The 20965-nt window shown below is 52.0% G+C and overlaps 1 protein-coding gene across 1 annotated transcript in view; it reads left to right on the top strand.

Moving 5' to 3' along the window:
• Positions 1-20965, top strand: part of ALX4 (ALX homeobox 4) — a 39714-nt gene that overhangs the window by 15511 nt on the left and 3238 nt on the right. Inside the window, exon 2 of the mRNA XM_024749454.1 lies at positions 15151-15461. Coding sequence (XP_024605222.1) covers positions 15151-15461 — 311 coding nt within the window. The remainder of the gene's footprint in view (positions 1-15150; positions 15462-20965) is intronic.

Genomic DNA, 20965 nt, shown 5'->3' on the forward strand with positions numbered 1-20965 from the left:
AAAAAAAAAAAAAAAAAAAAAATTACAATTCTCATTCCGTGGCTATAGCTTCAAGTTGCAACCTAACTTAGGTTAAAAAGTATTTATGGAAGGGCCTTTCTTTAACATCAACTAGCAGTTTTAAATATGTATGTAACAAATGATAAACAAAATTGTGTCAAATGTTTCACCCCATTTATCGTCTTTGTTATATGTATTGTAAAATGGGCCCTGATTGGAAGGGGACTGGGTGGGGGGCTACTTGGGACAGGGGTTTGTGGCATGTTCTGGGCAGCTGGAGCTGGGGAAACTTGAGCTAAAAAGAGTACACCTGGGGCGGGGACGGGGGGCAGGATGAAACGCTGCAGCCTGAGTGACTGACTTTGCTTTGCTCTTGCAGCTGCCCTGGCCTACCTTGCCTCCAAATAATAAGGGTATTAAGCTGTCGTGGGGGATTCCCGTTGATAGAGAGCGTGCTGTGTATCAGGCAGAGATGTGCGTTCTTGCGCTTGACTTCATTGAGACCTCACAAACACGCTGGGATGTATCATCCACCTCACTTTACAGATGAGAAAACCGAGGCGCACAGAGGCCAAGCCACTTTGCCAAAGCATGCGTGGCTTGGAAGCCTCCTCAACAATCTCCTTTAGAAATTTCCCCATTTCTTTAATGGGGAAAACTGACACTTCCTTATCACGCGTAAAGAGCTAGCTATACTCAGCTTTAACAGACCCCTCCCAGGAGATCGCTGCCTTGAAGCCTCTCCTATACAGAGATCTGGAGTGGTCCTGGAAATACTGCTTCCCCCGCCAGGCTGGCCTAGATGCCTCTGCTCCGTCCACCTCCCCGCACCATAATCACTGCCTCCCTCATGCAGGGGGACTTTGGGAAGGAAGGGGCCATGCTTTATTAGACTTCCTATTTCCATCACCTGGAACTTTGCCCAGCACACAGCTGGCGCTCCAGAAATGTTGCTGAATGAATGAATGCAGCAAATAAGTGGCAGAATCAGGAGTCCAACCCAAGCCTGTCCTGCTCCAAAGACTTCTCATTCATTTCACCTAGAGCAGGATTTAAGCTTCTCCATCTTGCCTCCCTTGGATCCAATGGCACTATTACGGTGTGCCTCCATGGGGATGGTTGGGAATGCACGTTTTCTCCCTGCTCTGAGGGATTAGGTGGGAGATATTTAGGGACATACCCAAAGCCACTTGGTTAGGTGAAGGTAGAGAGGGACAAGGGGCAGACAGACCACCAAGCTGATTTGAAACCGGCAGACACAGTCCTTCCACTGACAGGCCTTGTGGTCGCTCGGGGTCTCCGTATCCTGCCTGGAAGGTGAGTAGTGGCCCAGGGTGACCCCTGAGCTCTGGGACTTCTTGTTGGGGTTAAGGGAGAGTATGGAGGCTCCTTCTGCTTCTGTGACAGTGGACCCAGCCTGGGCCAGCGCCCCTTCCCCTGCGGGGTGCTAGGATCTCCTCCAGCCTCATGAGGCAGGGCTTGGGGATGAGACCTAGGCTGGACCAGGAAGGAAGGAGCCGGGGAACCTCAGTCTCCATGAGGATAGCAGCTCACAGGGCTGGTTAGAGTCCCTGACTGAGGTCACGACCCAGCTCACCCCAGTAAGTATCAGGAGGTGATGTTCAAGTGTTAGATCATACATGGGGCTTCTCATGGTCACCCGAAAGTTCTGTTTAGATTAGTCCTCTGTGATGGAAACATCTCCAGTGGCTCAGTTGCGTCTCCCAATGACAAGACTAAGTCTGCCTGCAATCCTTTCAAGATTGCCTGTCCACGGAAGAGAGACAACACATCGTTGTGTGAGAGGCCATAGACAGGACACTGGGCTTGGAGCTGGACCATCTGGGTTCAAATCCCAGCTCTGCCCCTCCTAGCTATGTGACCTTGAGCAAGTTAAGCTTCTCTGGACCTCAGTTTCCTCATCAGTAAAATGGGGGTAAAAACACAGACCTCCTAGGGATCTGGGGAGGATCAAATAAGATAGTGGATGGGTCAGAACTACTCAAACACGAGTGATTATGTGATCGTCCTTATTAGTGGCACCAGCCCTGTGGGGAGGCCCCTAAGGCTTCTCACTTAGTAATTTAGGACCAGCTCAGCTGGCAGTTGGGATGTCCTGTTTTGCCGTAAAATGTAGCATGCCTTGCCAGGACCTCTGTAGTTTCCAATACTCAGTTCAAGGTCACGCTCTTGCTGAGGCCTCCCCGGCCTTTTCAACAAGAAGCGACTGCTCCTTCCTGTGGACACGCTGCACCCAGGATGCAGGGCTCTTGCCACTGGGGCCCATAACACTTGACCACACTGTTACACGTCTGTCCCTTCCACGAGGCCATGACGGGCCATAACACTTGACCACCCTGTTACACGTCTGTCCCTTCCACGAGGCCATGACTAAGGGGAGGCTCTGGGGAGGTTATCGGTGAATGAACAAACAAGTAAACCAAGGAAGGAGCACAATGAATAGATGCAAACCAAGTCACATCATCAGGGAAAAGACAGAAAAAAAGGAATTTGGGGCGTAAGCTGGGGGACGGAGGGGACCTCGGAGGCTAAAGGCAGTGAAGGCCCTGAGGGACATAGGCTAGTGGGCTTTCTTTTCTTTTTTTCCCAATTATTTTTATTGTAGTAACATACAAGTAATAATAAAATTTACCATCTTAACCTTTTTTTTGGTGGGGGGGGGTAGGTGGGCCTCTCACTATTGCGGTCTCTCCCGTTGCGGAGCACAGGCTCTGGACGCGCAGGCTCAGCGGCCATGGCTCACGGGCCCGGCCGCTCCGCGGCATGTGGGATCTTCCCGGACCGGGGCACGAACCCGTGTCCCCTGCATCGGCGCCACCAGGGAAGCCGCCTCTTAACCATTTTTGAGTGTACAGCCCTGTGGTATGAAATACATCCGGAACGTTGTGCAACTGTCACCACCGTCCATCCTCTTTTCGTCTTGTAAAACTGAAACTCTGTCCCCATTAAACACTAACTCCACACCCCCGGGCTCCAGCCCCTGGCAACCATCGTTCTACTTCCTGTTTCTATAAACTTGACTACTCGAGGGACTCATATAAGTGCTATCACACAGTATTTGCCTTTTTGTGACTGGCTTGTGTCACTCAATGTAGTGTCCTCAGGGCTCATCTGTGTTGTAGCAGGTGTCAGAATTTCCTTCCTTTTTGAGGCTGAATAATACTCCACCGTGTGGATGGACCAGTTTGCTTCTCCATTCATCTGCCGATGGACACTTAGGTCACTTCCACTGTCCAGTTATTGTCAGTGGGCTTTCTTTTTAAGCCCTTCTCTTTGGATACAAGGAAACCTCACTCAGACTAATTGTAGGAGGACTGAAATTATAATAGGCTCAAACAATAAAAAGTACTTTTATTACTTTTAAGGTCCGAGAGTAATTTGACCTCAGCTAACAAAATACTGCTTCCTTCGGGCCTTGGAAGAGCATTTAGAAGAACCACGTGCTTTAAGGGGGTCACCAGTTACTTACGTGGGTGGAAATGTGGGTTTCCCTAGGGCTGGGGAAGCAAGGTTTGTTCCTAGAGTTGGCTTCTGCCTTGTGATTTTGATTCCAGTGTGCGAGCTCATTTGCAGAGGCCGTGGACAGTGCTGGTGACGGGGAGGAGGGGAGGTTGCTAACTAAACCCCGGTCTGGGTCCTGTTCAAATTATGACAAATGCCGGCTTCAGAACTGGGATTCCTGGATAAAGTGGTTTCTTCCCATTTGTCTGCATACTTCTTCTTTTTAAAAGCTTTTTGTTTTGACATATTTTCAGACATCAAAAAAGTTAAACGTAGAATACAAAGAATTCCCAGATCCCCTTGACACCAATTCCCCAAATCTTAATGTTTTACTGTATTTGTGTTATCACTCTCAATCTCTCTTGTATATATGTATGTATCAATATACATACCTATACACAGATACGTATTCTTTCTTTCTGAACCGTTTAAGAGTAAGTTGCAGACATATGCCTCTTTACCTCGAAATACTTTGGTATTTAGTGGAGAACAAATGCAAATTGAGACCCGGTGTCCGAAAGAAAACAAGAAAGAATTAGCTGGGTGTAAGCTGGGGGATGGAGGGGACCCTGAAAACAAGGTCCCAGGAAAAGGCATGGGTCCACATTTGAGGTCCCAGATGGTCGATGAAATTCTATCAGGACAGTTTCATCAGGGCCAGCACTGAAGGTCGGATGTGATGGGGCAGATGTAGAGGCGTCAGAGAGGAGCCATCCTCCTGTGACTCCCACTTTTTCCCTTCCTCCCTGACCCTGTCTTCTGGCTGTCCCGTCCCAGCCCCACACAGGGTATCCACTCCAGGAGGGCCCAGAGGAAGTGCCGCAGGCTTAGGGGTCAGACCTCAGCTCTGCCTCTCACCAGTTGTGTATTCTTAGACAAGTCTTTTACTCCCTCTGGCCTCAGTCTCTGGGGCTGTCAAATGGGCATATTTCACATGGCTGTTGTGAAGAGCAGCAGTGGTGGCATGACAGGTGTGCTAGTACTGGGTAAAGCATGAAGCATCCCAGTGCTAATTCCTTTTCCTTCCTTGGTTCTGGGAAGCGCCCTCCATCCTCTGGACCACAGGAAACCTCCCCACCTCAGTGTGTGGGAAGAACCAAGAGAGCTGTGTGAGAGTGGACCGATGGAGGAGGGGGCTGCAGCCCCCGCCTCTGCTGATGCTTCCCTGGGGAAGAGCCCACAGAAGAGCTGGCAACAAATCCGCCAGCTGCATGGACAGCCACCTGGGCAAAACCTGGGTGTGGGTAGCATTTGCATGGCTCACTTATAAGTAGCTAGAAGACTGAGGGTTCCCCAGGGTCTCCACGAAGGGAGGTGACTCTGGGGAATCAGGAGCTCAGGTCAGGCCTGGCACCCAGTGGTGGTGACATTCAATGGGTTCCTTCTCTCTGAGCCTCAGTTTGTCCATCTGTAAAACGAGGGTGCTGAAGAAAGCCACCATGTGGGAATTCTGAAGTCAAGAATGTGAAAACCCTCAGAACCAGAGGAGGAAAGGGCTCTTTGGGGAAGGGCAGGGACCCACCTCATCCACCCCTGTGTCCCTTGTAGGGTTGAGACAGCGGCAGACACATAGTAGGACTGAGTAACTGCTTGTTTGGCCAACCCTCCCAGGGAGGGCCTGTGCCTTTAACCAAACTTGGAGAAACTTCATCTGAAGCCGGGACCCTGGGGCATCACCTCTGGCCCCGAGGAACTTAATTGGGACTGCAGTGCCTCCTGGTGGCCAGTTTGAGCCACTGCAGCCTTGATCATGCTGGATTGGGGGTGCTGCCTAGAGCCTTTATGCAGGGACCCGGGAACCTGCCCTGTGGGTGCGCATGGCGTCCCAGGGCCCCGCGACTCCTCCTCGGTCTCGACTTCCTGTAGGGGCTGCGCCTTCTCCATAACCCCTTCTCTCCTCTCGCTGGCAGGAAATCCGGCAATACTTGTTGACATGAGGAAGCAGAGAAGCTAAAAGGTTTGCCCAGGGCCCTAGCAGCAGCGGGGCCACCTTTGGCCCTTCATGCCCAGCCCCGTGGCTGGTTTCTCTGAGCCCCATCATCCCGCAAGGCCCACACACAGCAGTGTGTGCTGAGGGACCGAGGCCCCCCGGCTCCGGAGTCCAGCCCCGTGGCCTTGGGTCCCTTTCCTATGGGCGCCCCATCACCTCAGCAGGGCGTGCAGAGCTGCCCCGGCGCTACCAAAGGCAGAAGGAGCCCGGGCCCAGCTCAGGACTCAGCTGTGCATCAGGGAGGCCCTGGTCTGAACCGCTCACAGTGGAGTGGGAAGCAGGACCACACACCAGTGCTTTAGAGCAGAGAATCCAGTGTTTAAGAGGTAAGCCCAGCCCCCCGGGGTCAGGGAGGAAGAAGGGGTCGGCCTTGCACTGAACCTTGGAAGCCCAGTAGAAACAATTCAGCAAAGAAGAAATACAACAAATAAAAGGTTAACTTTACTAGTAATAAAAAAATGTAAATTCAAACAAGATTTCACTTTTATCCTTCACACTGGCAAAGATTTTAAAAAACAGTATAATGACTGGTATTGGCCCTGAAGCAGGTGGGCACACGGAGGAAGTTGGCAGATTTCTAGAAGACACGTTTATCAGAGCTCTTAAGGTGTGACTGTGATCTAACTCGGTATTTCTAGTTCCTGGAGCTTCTTCTAAGGTAATTACCGTGAAAGTATCAAGGGATTTAACTGCAAGGATATTCATCCCAGGCCTGTTATCATTTCAAACAATCAGCGATCCACGTGCACGTGCCCAACAGTAAAGGACTGATGAAATAAAATAGTTTGTCCAGGTGGTGAAATACTGTGCAGCCACTAAAAACGATGTAGTAGAAGAATATAGAATAGGATGGAAAGATATACAGGATAGTGTTAGGTTAAAAAGAAAAAAGACTTGTACCCCAAAAAAATGACGTTTCCCTTTTGTGTTTGTGTGTTACAGTTTTCTTCTTTTGGTCTGTCTTGATTTTTTTTCTAATTTCCATATAGAACATAGATAATTATATGTAACGAGGGGGGGGAAAAGCCACAAAATTTACAGAGGAAGATACGCAGGGAGAGGAGGAGTTAGCCAGATGCATGAGGGGCAGAAGGGCATTCCGGTTAGAAGGAAGAGCACATATGCAGGAATGGGGTAGCCTGAAGCCGCTCGAGCAGTGTACTGGAGGCATGAGGGCAGGTCTGTGGGACCGGAAGCGAGGTGCAGAGGTGGGGTGTGGAAAGATGTAAGTCTGTGAGGAGAACCAGTGTCAGTCCCGCCTGGGGAATCCTGAATGCCACAGTCAGCCTGACTTGCAGAGCTGGCAGATTTAGCAAAAAACTAACAACAAAACCAGGGTGCTCCATTTAATTTGAATTTCAAATAAATAATGAATAAGTTTTAGTATTGGTGTGCTCCATCCAATATTCGGGACATACTTACACTTAAAAAATAACTGTTTCTCTGAAATTCTAATTTAACTGAGCACCCTGTATTCTATCTGACCATCCTAATGAGGGCTCTGGGCACCAGTGGAGGGCCTCTAGACAGGCTCCCACTAGATGGGATGTGTGCTTTAGACACTCTCTCTGGTTGTAGCTGAGGGCGGTGAGTCTGAGGGCAGAGAAACCAATGAGGTCTACGCTTAAGCCAGAGCTCTGGGAATCTCCAGTATCCAAGAGGCCTCAGAGTCATGGGGTTAGGGGGCCGCCCAGTTTGTGAGGACAGTGGCCGATGCCCACCGCGAAAGGGGCCTTTCGCTGAAGCATCCCTACCCTTCCTCCACCCGGCTCCCCCGTGGCACTCACACCCACCTCCCACATCACACAGCTGAATCCAACACCTGCCAGAGCAGACATCCCTCAGGATTCTAATCGCTGCTTCCACATAGCATTTTAAAATGATAAAAGCCATTTCTGGTCATGGTAAGACAAATAGAAAATTAAGTCAGATGAGGAAAAAAAAAGGAACAAAACCCAGATACCAGTATTCTTACCTCGGGAAACCTCTAGTATTTTCTAAGGACAGGTACCCCACCCCTACCTCCCCTTTTTTTCAAAATGAGATTTACTTACTATAACACGAACATGTTTCAGTTACTAAAATGCTGTTCTTTCACATCAGTTTCACTCCTTTCTCGTCAAATGTTTGTTGAACCCCTTCTGCATACCAGCCACAATACCAGGCGTTAAACAAAAGGGCTAAACAAAACAAGTATATGCAGATATATTCCCTGTTTTATGGAAGGGAGAGAGAGAGACAATAAATAAAGGAAAAGCAAATAGATACAAAATAATGTGTATTAAATGCCAAGAGAGAAACAGTCTGTAGAATAAAGAAAATCAGGAAGGATCTTCCAGTTATGGAAATATCGTCCTTTATTTAACCAGTCTCCGATTATTGAATATTTTGGTTACTTTCAGTTTTTCCATATAATAATGCCATGATGAACTTTCTCTCTAGTTAATTCTTTGTGCCCATCCCTAATTCTGTCTTTAGGTTAAATCCCTAGAAGTGAGATTTCTGGGTGAAGACATACAAACTTTTTACTTACTAAGTTTTTCTTTACTATATTTAAACCCAATTTTTAATTTTCTCTATAGTTTACATATTTTTTTATTTTTAAAACAGCATGGTGTAAAGTTAAAACGGGGGGGGTTTATTTTATGAATTTGAACACATTCCTGTACGGACCCACGTACTCACCATCACAACCGGGATACGGGATAGCATAGTTCTGTACACCAGCCCTTTGTGGTCAGACCTGCCCCCTCCCCAGCCCCTGGCAATCAGTGATCTGTTCTCCGTCCTGGTACTGTTACCTTCCCCAGAATACCATGCAATAAATAAGTAGAGTCACGCACTATATACATTTTGAGACTGGCTTCTTTGACAGACCATCATTCTGTCTTTGAGAGTCATCCATGCCATTGTTTGTATCACTAGTTTGCTCCTTTTACCTCTGTAGCATCCCACTGCATGGCTGTTCCGCAGCTTGTTTATTCATTCACCTGTTAAAGGACATTTGGGTTGTTTCCAGTTTGGCGTGATTATGGGCAAAGCTGCTATACACATTTGCATACACGTGTGCAATGAAAATAAGTCTTTGTTTCTTTAGGGCAAATGTCTAGCAGTGGGATTTCTGGGTCTAGCCATGCCAGTATATTTAATTAGACGAGACAATGCCACGGTGTTTTCCCACCAGCGATGAATGAGAGTTCCAGGTGCTTCATATCCTCGCTATCACTTGGTAGCATCAGATTTTTGATTTCCGTTGCAATAGGTGTGTAGCCATATCTCAAGGGGGTTTTAGTTTGAATATCCCTCGTGGATAATACACTGAGGGGGTCATCATGCTGATTTCCATGTATATCTTCTTGGGTGAAATGTCCATTCAAATATTTTACCCATCTTTTTTTAGTTTTAACGTTACTGCTAACTAAGCTCCACATTTTAATCAGATTTCACTAGTTTCTCCCTAATGTCCTTTTACTGTTTCAAGACCCCATCCTGGATACCACATCACATTTAGTCCTCATGTCTCCTTAGCCTTCTGTGATCTGTGACAGTTTCTCGGACTTTCCTTGTTTTGAGAGGCACATTTAGGGCTTGGGTGGGTGCATGTTGGTGACAGGAGTGCCTAAGTCACCTCGTGGGTGGCTGGCCTGAGCCCTTGTGCTTCCTCTCGACAAACTGGCAGTTCCTCCAGGGCAGGAACACCGTCCGTCTCTACTGGGTACACGCTGATAGGCTCCGTGCATGTTTGCTGAAACGCTGCCCCAGTTACTGCTACCCCTTTGGTGTTATTTCTTGGACCTGGAGCTAAAACTAGGGATGTCTAAGCTGAACTCTGGACAGAGGCCAGCGGCAGATGAGGTAGGCTGGGGTTATAATCCGTGGCTCACCTTTAACCTCTGCCCCCACCCCCGCACGACTGTTTGGACAGCGGTGGGCTTAGTCAGTGCCCTTTAAATAGCATGAAAGGGCCTCACGCTGGCCTGTTTTGTTTAAGGAGGTTGCATCGGCGGTGTGCACACTGCCACAGGGCATGCGGCCGGCTCACCCGAGAACAGAGTAAGCGGCATGTCCCCCACAAAGCAGATGTTTGGAGGAAAAATAGATGTAATCAAAAGCACGGAGGATAAAATTACTCAAACCCCTTAGACAGACCCTCCATGTGCAAGGGTGCACACACACGCACACACACACGCACGCACCACCCATGTCCATACCCACCCGCGTGTATCTACAGGGTCACGTTCACACCCACACCCACACGCAACAGCACACGTCCGCAGGCACACACGTGCCACTTGTGTGCATGCCCTTGACCACACGAGCCTGCACGGTACACAGACCTACCCGCAGGCCACTACATGTGTTCCCCGCACCCACGTGCAAATGCAGGCTTCTGCCCCATGCCCGAGGGCGCACATCCGGGCACGCGGAAGGGGTACACACACAGGCCTGCGGCACCCTGTCCCCAAGTGGCTTCAGAAGTTCATTCTCTTTAAATCACAGCCATAAAAAAAATTCTCTTGAAATCACAGTCATGAAAAAAAAAATCACGGTCACCTTTGGAAATCTTTCAAGGCCTTTCATGTCAAAAAAAAGTTAGTCTAGAGTAGAGCGACACCCTAGGGTTGAACCGGGACGAGTGGCTAGAGGTTAAGGGAATGAAGAAAGGTTTCCCGTTTCTCGTTGGATTTCTTGAAATCCAACAGCCAGGGCTGTCCGGCAGCAGACCAGGTGGCTCCCAGAAGAGGCCAGGCCTCCTCCCCAGGGGAGTTCAGGCAGAGGCCCAAGGGCCCTCTGTGGCTCCTGATGGAGAATATAACCTCGAACCGAAGAATGCTTCCCACTTCATCAGAAGTGGTCGATGGGAGTCTTTGCCTGGGTTGTTTGAAGGGCCAGCGTCCCTGCCTCGGGGCAGGCAAGGATGACTCTCGGTGTTCTGTGCACATTACTTGACTCCGCTGAGTAGTCTGGGATCTATTTCCAGATCAAGACATTCTCGGGGAAGCTGCAGCTTGCGATTACGTTGTCTTGGGCCACACAGCCTGGGACAAAGCCCGTCCAGGGATCCCTTCCCACTCTGGGCGGGGTGTCAGCATAGCACCAGGCCAGAGTCCACAGGGGGTTGCCCCAGGGAGGATGGGGGGAAGCCAGCCAGGGAGGCAGGTGGCCTGGACCCAAAGGGGCTCTGTCGCTGCTCAGCTTCATGCCAGTGCCGGATGCTGTTGGGCCTCGAGAAGGTGGGCCCAGCAGCGGGGCAAGCTGGGAGATCCCAGTGCCGTTTTCTCTCTCCCAGTATAGCAGCGCGATGGATGCAGAGCTGGTTCCTGGCAGATGCTGGGCTGGGTTTCCTGGACATTTCAATTCCGGAGCCCGGTTCCGTGAAGCCCATCTCTGTGCTTCTCCTTCTGCCTCCCTGACCCTCTTGCTTGCTACTTGGAGACATCCTTCTATGTCTGCCTGGTCTTTCTCCTCTCCTTCCTTCTTCCCTCCCTCCTTCCGTCCTCCATCTTTTCCTCTCTCCCTCAGTGATCTCACCTCCTTCTGTTGCAGCTGTCAGCCTCTGATGGAGGCATTCGTCACTATGTGCATTTTTCTCATGTATCCTCGCCACCTTTCTCCTCGGTGTTTATGGGGATGTATTCATTCAACAAACATCTCTGCACGTACCCTATAGGTACTGGCACGCAGTAGGTGCACAGAGGTAGCTGGACAGAGTGAGAGCTCAGTAATGTTTGTTAGAAATTGTTCGTTGATTCTTCAGTAACCTCTTCCTGCCTGTCTGCTGCCTGTCCCATCCTGGGCTGAGAAAGGACAAATGGCATGAGGTCCCAACCCTCAGGGAACTGATTCTCTAGGAGGAGCTGGACATTTGGGGTTTGATTATATATTAGTCCGAAAAAACAGTCAGTAATTGGATGGCGGGGTCTGTATGACTGCCCCAGTCTGAGAGGGCTTCCTGGAGGAGCTGGTGCTTGATTGGACCTTGGAGGTCAGCTGGAAAAAAAGGGACATTCCAGGCAGGTGGACAGAGGTGGGGGTGAGGGAGACCAAGGAGGTCAGTGCTTTCCTTTGTTCAGGAGTAATTCAGCCTGAGTCTCAGGCCCCGTTTTCAGTGGCCGTCTTGAGGAGGGAGTCACAGAGCGAGCTGGACCCTGACCAGCACCAGCCCTCAGGCCACGGTACCAAGTCTCCACCCGGCCCCTCTGGATCATCTAGTTGCAGAGCGATCTGCTGGCTTTGCCCAGAGCCCAACACCATCACCCGTCCCATCCCTGGCACCCACCTGCCTCAGGCAGGCCTGTTAAACTCAGGACCTCCTGCAGAAGAGCGGTGGGAACTGCAATTATTTACTCAGGAGGATGGAAGACAAGAGGCGCGCAGCCCTCTCCAGATGTCCGCAGGGCTGGCTTGGGAAAGGCCCCGGGAGGTTTTGAACCAGGACCAATGAGCCAGACCCTACAGGAGACAGACACGGGCTGGACCTAAGGACAGATGGTCCAGCTGTCCCGGGGGCAGTGAGCTCTCTGTCACCAAAGCCTGGATCATAGCGCTTTGTAGAGATGCTGTAGGGTGGCAGGAGGTGGAAACTGATGCACTGAGCACCTGAGAGGGACTTCCTTGGCTTGTCGTCCTGACCAGTTGGGTCAGAACCTTGGGGAATTTTCCTTTGTTGTCTAAATGAGGGACCCAACCTCAGAATTTAAAGCAAGGTGATCAGTAATCAAGATGGAGATTTGGAAGATTCCTTCCCTCTTCAAGGACCAGAGAAACCTCAGTTTTGCCAGAATTCCTTCATCTCTAAGCCTTTCCGGTGAGCTGACATTTGCCTGGACAGACATGGCCCCATCCTCTCCCCTCTTCTCCCCACTCCAGATCCCAAGGGGAAGGTCCCACTGGTTCCTAAGGCGGGAGGGCTATCACTCCACCGGGCCAAAGCTGTGACACCAGACAGGGCGTGCCTGCTCCCGTGTGCAGATGAGGCTCTGGGACATAAAAGGCATCCTCTGGAGTCTCAGGCAGATTTTGGGAGAGCCGGGACCGCAAACACATCTCCCATCTCTCGGTCTGGTGGTCTTTGCACATGCCATGCTGTCTCCCCACTCCTGACCCACTCGCTCCCTCTCAGTGGGTGGCTGGAGGGGGGGAAACTGGATTCTTACTCCTCTTCTTGGAAGACTGGACATTCTGCCGCCTCCCCCCGAGCTGAGCCTAGAACCAGCCCACGCTGGGGAGCTTCTCCCAGAGTCCACATCCGCACTCTCTCCTCCTCTGGGGCTGGTCCTTCTGACCCCAGGATGCGCAGACCAAGCCTCTTGGTTATGTGAGGCCCCTGGATTCCTTCTGGTCCTACCTCTCTCCCCAGGAAAGGCCGTGAGACCATGGGTAGGAGTAAAGGACCAACCAAGGGCTGAGAGGCTGCACTCTGTCGCTAATTAGGGCACATTTCCCGCGCTCTCTGGCCTCAGTTTCCCCTGACTTGACATGAGGAGTTTGGTCCCTACCAACAATTGCTTTTTATAGCATGGAGTTTCCCTGCATGGCCCAGCCCCTACTGTTGTATGGGGTGGTCCCGATCCCAGGCTGAAGGCCAGAGGATACGGCAAGGGTCTACGGGGTCATGGGATGGGGCCTGGGGAGCAGTGCTAGGGCAGAAGGGGCAGGGGCTGCCCCCCCTCCCCAGTCTAGCCTCCAGGAAGTTGCATAACAGAGATGTTTATTTTTGGTGAGGCTGGGTGGGATTTCTTCTCCTTAAAAAAAAAAACCCAAAACATAAAACTTATTTGTCTGCCAGGAAGATAAATATCTTTGCTGAAAGCTCTTGGCCCGGCTGCCAGCTGCAGCTTGCATGATGCCGTCACCAAAGCCGTGGCGGTCTGCCTGTGTCTGGGCTTACGTGGGTGTCATATGTGATGCCTGAGGGTCAGCCCCCACCCTGCTGGTATCGACACTGCCAGTGGCCCTCAGGAACAGCCTCCCAAAGCTGCTTCCAGGCCCACTCTGGGCATTCACCTCCACCCCGATTTCCTCAGTGCCTTGAAGAGGGAGGTGAGAATGACAGAGAGCAAAACGTCCCTCTCAGCTTCCCCAGCAGTAAGGGAGCCCCCAGTGTACACAGAAAGCCAGGGGCGAGACTGAACCTGAAGCTTCGGCCCTAGGACCTGGACAGGGTTAAGAGACCCAGGCCAGAGGCATCGTCCTGACTTAATGCCCGCTGCTCAGATCTCTTCCTAGAAGAGGAGACCGAGGGTCAGAGTGGTTGGTGCTTACACCGACCACAAATCCTTGTCATAATCAGAGCTTGCGCGTGTGAAAGGTTTTGTCAAATGCTCCCCACACATGTCTTATTAATCCTGTATGTTATTTCACTCTACAAGAGTCACAGTCAATGGAATTTGGCTCAGAGAGGTGCTCACACCCCTGTCTCCAGACACCAGTCCAGCGCCCTCCCCACAGCATGCCCACACGCTCCTGCGCTTGGGGCCTCCAGGGAGGGCCTGCCCACTTGGTGGACTTCTCCAGGGCCAGAATCTTCTGCTGCTCACAGGTCTAGACCAGAACTGGGGAAATAATGATACGGGCAGGAGGCTGCCTAGCCGGCACCACGCTGAGTGCTTTATGTGTCAGCCTTTTTAATCCCACAACTACCCTGTGAGGAAGATCCTACGGGATTCTGCATCCCCATTTTATAGAGGGGGAAACTGAGGCATAAAGAGGTTAGGTGAACTGTCCAAAGCACCCAGCTGGGACTCACACCCCTGGTGCCAGTTCCAGAGCCTGTGCTCTGACCCCTGCCCTGAGATGAGTGTGTGCCCAGGGTGCTAACTGGGCTCTTTGGACTTGGACAAGCTACTTCCCGCTCCACCCTTGACCCTTGTGGGCTGACTGGTCCTTTGCAGCTCTGAGCATCCAGGAATCAGCGGGCAGAGCCCCGTTCTGTTAGACAGCAGTGGCTGTGGGCCTGGGCCGTGAGCTTTGTGTAAGTCTGCTGGGTCCCCTGTGTCAGCATCCTGGGCGTGTCAGGGGGAGGTGCCCCACTTCCTTAGTAAAGATGCCCCCCACCTGGAGGGGCAGGTCACCACTTGGACAATAGGTGAGACCAGTGTGGAGGGCGCCGGGACAGGACCCCTCAGCACTAGATTCTTGGGCAGAGTCTCCAGAGCCCCTGCTGAACCCCAAACAGGACCAGGCCAGGAAAGGTGGGGCCTCTCCTCCTCACTCCAAGCTCAGTTGGGCCAGATATGGCTGCTGACTGAGTTTTCCTTCCCACTCTGGGAGTCCGAGGCACTGAGTCAGCAACCTCGACGCCCGAAGAAGTGCTGGCAAAGGGAGTCCTTCTAGAGGGAGGAGCCCAGGGTCAGTGGGGTGGAGATTAAATGTTATAGAGGTCAGATTGGCTGACCCAGAGTCACAGGACATTGGTGTGGAAAGGAGCCCATGCTGAGATGAGGACAGAGAGGCTCAGAGACTCGCCCAAGGTCACACAGCATGTTAATGGCAAGCCAGGGTTAGAACCTGGGCCTCCTGACCTCGCACCCAATACTTCCCTGAGAGGGCAAAGGCAAGGGATGGCTCCCTGGTCCCTCCCTCCTCTCATGCTTGGTTCAGCCACTGGTTTTTGACCTTCTTTTCTCCCCCCTCAGCCAAAGAGAGCTCCCTGGGTGAGCCAGAGTTGCCACCCGACTCTGACACCGTGGGGATGGACAGCAGCTACCTCAGCGTGAAGGAGGCTGGGGTGAAGGGGCCCCAGGACCGGGCCAGCGCCGACCTCCCCAGCCCACTGGAGAAGGCGGACTCCGAGAGCAACAAGGGCAAGAAGCGGCGGAACCGAACGACCTTCACCAGCTACCAGCTGGAGGAGCTGGAGAAAGTCTTCCAGAAGACCCACTACCCCGACGTGTACGCACGGGAGCAGCTGGCCATGAGGACCGACCTCACCGAGGCCCGCGTGCAGGTCAGTGAAGGCGCCTGGGAGGGCGCGGGAGAGCAGGGCCTGCCCTTGGGATGGTGGCCGGAGCTGGGACCGCCTGACTGTCCCCGGTCACGCCAGGGCTTTCTTCACCTCGGTGCAAGGATCCCACCCCTCACGCCCCACCTCCAACCAGAGCAAGTCGGCTTTTACTCACTTCACTGGCCTCTTGCTCTGGTTGGAGCTGGGGCGAAGCTCCCAGTGGACAGGAAGGAAGCCTGTAAGCTGTACTTCTGAGTTCTACGTGGTGTGGGAGTCCAGGCCCTTTCATGAAGGAGATGGTGACTGGTCTCTGCTCTGGAAGGCCTATCTCTTAGAAAGGAAACAGGACGAATTTAAATACATCCATAGCAGCCCAGTGGGCAGAAACAGAGACAACCCAGATCTTCTTTTTGCCCAGGATGGCTGCCTCATCCTCCATCTTTCAGGTTCCAACTCAGTATGCCTCCTCTGAGAAGTCTTCCCGACCACCATGGCTAAAGAAGGGGCCCCCACCATCACCCGACCACCAAAACACTCAACCCAGCACGACCCGACAGAGCTCAACACAGGCCAGCAGAGCCCAGCACAACACAACACAGCACAACCTAAACCAGCACAGCTCAATACAGGCCAGCAGAACCCAGACCAACACAGCTCAATTCAACAGAACTCAACACAGCTCAACACAGGCCAGCAGAGCCCAACAAGGGGGAACACAACCTAACCTAAACCAACACAGCTCAACCCAACACAGCTCAATACAGGCCAGCAGAGCCCAGCACAACACAACACAACACAGCACAACCTAAACCAACACAGCTCAACACAGGCCAGCACAGCCCAACACAACACAACACAGCACAACCTAAACCAACACAGCTCAATACAGGCCAGCACAGCCCAGCACAACACAACACAACATAACCTAAACCAGCACAGCTCAATACAGACCAGCAGAACCCAGATCAACACAACACAACACAGCACAACCTAAACCAGCACAGCTCAACACAGGCCAGCAGAACCCAGATCAACACAGCTCAATTCAACAGAACTCAACACAGCTCAACACAGCACAACCCAGCACAGCACAACACAATATAACCTAAACCAACACAGCTCAACACAGCCTGTCAGAGCCCAACACAACACAGCATAACGTAAACCAACACAGCTCAACCCAACACAGCCCAACAGAGCTCAATGCAACCCAACAGAGGCCGACACAGCACAACATAACCTAACCCAACACAGCTCGACACAACCCAGCACAACATGACACAGCTCAGCACAGTAACAGAACCCACCAGAACCAACACAACACAACAAAACCTAACACAGCTCAACCCAACCCAACATAACACGGTAGAACCCAATACAGCTCAACCCAACCCAACACAACTCAATCCAAATGAACACAAAACAACACAAGCAAACCAGGTCAACTTCTACCACATTGTCCTATTTTATCATTTTTATAGAATTTATGACGGCTTAAAATATTTTATCTGTTTGTCTCCTCTCACTGGAATATGAGCTCCTTGAGGACAGGTACTGTCTGTTGTTCAACCCTGTATTCCTACCAATTAGAGAAGGCCGAACTCAGAGCAACAAAGGCAAAAAATAAACAGACGTGGACCAACTGACCTCCTTTGACCAGAGAGGTGTGTCTTCCCTCCCTGCATGAAATTACAGCAGAGAAAGAACCAGAAAGGAATCAAAGTCCTCTAAGTACCCCAGACGCAGGCAACAAGATCCATGCACTAAAGCCTGAGCTTCAGCATAACACAGAATAAACGTCATGTTCAGCCTGCCTTCCCAACCCAGAGCATGTTAGAAACAGCAAACCAGGTGTTGGCAGATAGCTATTTTCCCCCTCCTGTGGGCTGTGGAAATCAACAGCTTCAGAGCAAAGAGGAGTTTTTTTAAAACAAGCAGCACCGTTCAGATCAGCTCAGCACAGCTCTGCTCAGGTCTTTTCAGCACCAGGACAAAAAGCCCTGTCACTTCGCAGACCCCAAGGGCACCTTCTGTTGCATTTGTTCACTAGAGAATCTTCAGCAGTGTTTCTAAGGCACCAATAAAAGGTTCATCAGTCTCAACCATGCTCTGTTTAAAAAGGCAGAGGCATTTGTAATATGGTCCAGAAACGTTTTCATCTAAAATGGCTAACGTGGGGGACCTCCCTGCTGGTCCAGTGGTTAAGACTCCACGCTTCCACTGCAGGGGGCTCGGGTTAGATCCCTGGTTGCAGAACTAAGATCCCACGTGCCATGCGGCGCAGCCAAAACTTAAAAATAATAATAATAAAATAGAGTAAAATAAAATAAGACGGCTAATGTGAAAAGGGACTGGTAGTTGTTAGTGAATACACAGCCATCCAGAAACAGCAGGAACCCGAGGGGATGCTGAACAGTCAGGTCGTTTATCTGTAAATTCCCAGAAACAAGCTTCCCGGTTTATTCCTCTCCAGTTCGCAGTAAGTGTTTGGGGAAGAAAGGCAGGGCAGCTGAGGCCTCACTGTGATTCCAGAAACCTTCTCACACCCATTGTCCCACCTGAGTCATGCGACTTCCTGGTGCCTCAAGAGTCTGGACAGGAACCACAGCATCTGGCCTCAGCTCAGCCAATGGATTTGGGAGGAGCTAAAGGAATAGGTGGAGAGGGGGTGGCTGTTATGGGGCATTCCCGTAGATGCTGTGTTTGTGTGAAGCAAACCGTTCATTTTCTGTGCAGTACACATGTGTGCACATGTGTGCGCACGTGTGTCCCTAACAAATGGACAGGAGTGCCAAGAAGTAAAATTCACTTAGTATCAAAAGAAGGATGGTCCTTCTAGTACAACACATGGAAATGACGCTGGGGTACGTTTTACATTTTTCAGGCACCACAATGGAGTGCTAAAATGGAGCACTCTCCCTGCATACACACACACACAGACACACACTCACACACATTTATGCCTACTTCCAAAAAGGAGCTGGGGCAGCTTACAACTAAAGGTTTATTATTTTCATCTAAGAACAAGAACAAAGTCATAAAATGGGAAGGTATTTATGTCAAAGATCTAGACTAAGGATCATATTTGCCACTGAGCACAAATTTCAACCCTGAGCTTCCTGGCAGCCAAGGCAGAAAGGGAAACTCTAATGTGTGCATATCTTATCTTCTAAGGGAAGGGCCATAGAAGTATAGAATGCTAGTGCTGGAAAGGATCACCTGGTCCCCTCATTTGATATCAAGGAAGAAGAGGCCCAGAGGCAGGAAGAGATCACCTGTGATCAGGTGACTCAGGAAAGGTGATTCAGTGGCAGTGCTGAGAATAGAATGTGGGACCCTGAGTTCCAGCCCAGTGCTTCTTTTACTTTAGTTTGCCGTAGCAGGACACATGCCAGGTTGTTCTGAGACTTTTCTTTGTATAAAGGCAGCAGGGTGGGTGGGACTGTCATGTATGTCAGACCTCTGGGTTGAGCCTGGCAGTGCCCCAGGGATGGGGGATATGGGGATGGATCTCCCTGCTTGCCTCTGCTGAGTTTGTTTAGGGCCCGTACTCAGCTGGTGGGAAGCCAGGTGCCTGGCGTAGAGTGGCAGTGGGGACAGGGAGGGGGTGATGGGGCCCCTGAGATGGACCTTTCCTGGGAAGAAGCCCGGGGCTTGGCCCCACTCCAGGGGGCTGCAGGGGCCTCTCCCTGCTGTCTGGGACTCCAGTCTCCGCAGCTGGTGTCTGAAGAAAATAAGACAGAGGCCTCCCTGCACCAGGCCACCTCGCCCTGGCCCAACATGGGCTGCGGTTAGCAAGGACCCTGCCAAGATGGTTGGTTCCTCGGGGAGAGGCCTGTGCTGAGCGGGCCCGGGCTGGGGTGGGCCAGGAGCAGGGTGGTCCTGGGCCGAGACACGAAGAACGGAAGGCTGGGACCTTGCAGTCCCCCTTCCTTCTGGGATTGCACAGTGGAGACAGGCCTAGGGCCACAGAGCCTGAGGCACAGAGCACCTAAGGGGGCAGCTGTCAGAGCCCCAGGCTCCAAGGGTCAGAAATGGAAGGATGCTCTGAGTCTCAGGACCCTTGGATGTGAGCACAGAAGGGGCCCGCGAGGATACCCCTGCCACCACCCAATTTAGGTGTGAGGAGGCCGAAGACCAGGAGGCTGACTTAGCTTAAGCCTCATCTGGACAGAAAACCTCCAGCCTTGTACACAGGGTAAGGCCCAGGGAGGGAAGACCCAGAGGAGGGAGTGGAGGTGGGCAGCTCTTCTCCCATCGGTCTGCTCCACGCAGCTGTGCCGCCTCCCACGATCTCCATCTTTAGCCCTCAAATAAATCCCTCAGCCTGACCCTCTTCCACTCCCTCCCCAAGACAGTGCTCTCTCAGCTGCCTCTCCCCCGGGCTCATCTATCTTCCCAGAGAACCCAGGTCTCCCCTCTCCCCCGCCTCTTCCCCCGCGCTCACCTCCAGCCACCACCACGCACTCCGTCTCCCCCAACTCTGCTCCTCCCCTCAACCCCAGGCCCCCGTGCAGGACACTGGGCTGCCTCCTTCCCCATCCGTGTCCCTCCCAGCCCAGGCCGCGCCTGCGTGTCGCCTCCACCAGCACCTCTGGATCCCACCACGGGACCGAGTCCACAGAGACTCAACAGCAACCCCCCAGTGGCGGACACGTCACCTTTTTCTAGCCTTCTCCCCAGCCTCAAAGAAAGAAAGCAGTCATATATCTAGATGCCTCCCGTGGGCTTCTCCCCTCTCGCTGGCCTCCCCCTCAGAGAACCCTGGGGGGCTGAGGAAGGAGCGGAAAGACTGAGCTAAGCCTGCAGGAAATTAAACATGAAATGAAAACAAGCGCCTCTGATTCATTCTCTCATCCTGCCCCCAGTCCCCCATTCCAGACCACCGATAAAGGGGGATCCCGTTTCAGCGGTGCACAGAGGAGACCCGATCTGCCCTTGGCTCCCAGTGGACAGCCTGGGCCCGGACCCCAGGAGCCCCAGGAGGACAGGAAGCCCCAGGAGGCTGTGGGGCAGCGGCTGAGACTCCAGCCCAAGAGAGGGCCGGCTCCGGGGGTGGGGGTGGGGGACCCAGGAGAGCGCCTCTCCTACACCAGAGTCAAGACAGGAAACAGTGACGCTGAAAGAGCTGCCAGCAGCGCTCTGTGTGTGTGTGTGACACTCATGCTTGTGTACTGGGACGAGCTGCAGCCTCACCCTCCCTCCTCACCCCCACCCTCCGCACACTAACATGGGCCACACACACCCCCTTTCTTTTCTGACCTCTTTCTTCTAGCAAAAGACAGCAAGGAAGGTCAGGAGCTATAAGATAAACAAGTGTGAAGTACTCTAAAAACTCTGTGACAGCATTTCCCATCTAGCTCACCTGCTGCTCTCGGAGGCACCACCCCTGGGAAGAGGTCAGCACAGATATTGGCCCCATTTTCCAGATGCAGAAACTGAGGCCAGTGGTTATGCCAGGCACCCCAGTGGGCACCCGTGGGCCTAGCAGCCTCTATGCTGCTGCA

This window comes from Neophocaena asiaeorientalis, unplaced genomic scaffold (genome assembly GCF_003031525.2).
Source record: "Neophocaena asiaeorientalis asiaeorientalis breed wild unplaced genomic scaffold, Neophocaena_asiaeorientalis_V1.1 scaffold43, whole genome shotgun sequence".
NCBI lineage: Eukaryota > Metazoa > Chordata > Mammalia > Artiodactyla > Phocoenidae > Neophocaena > Neophocaena asiaeorientalis.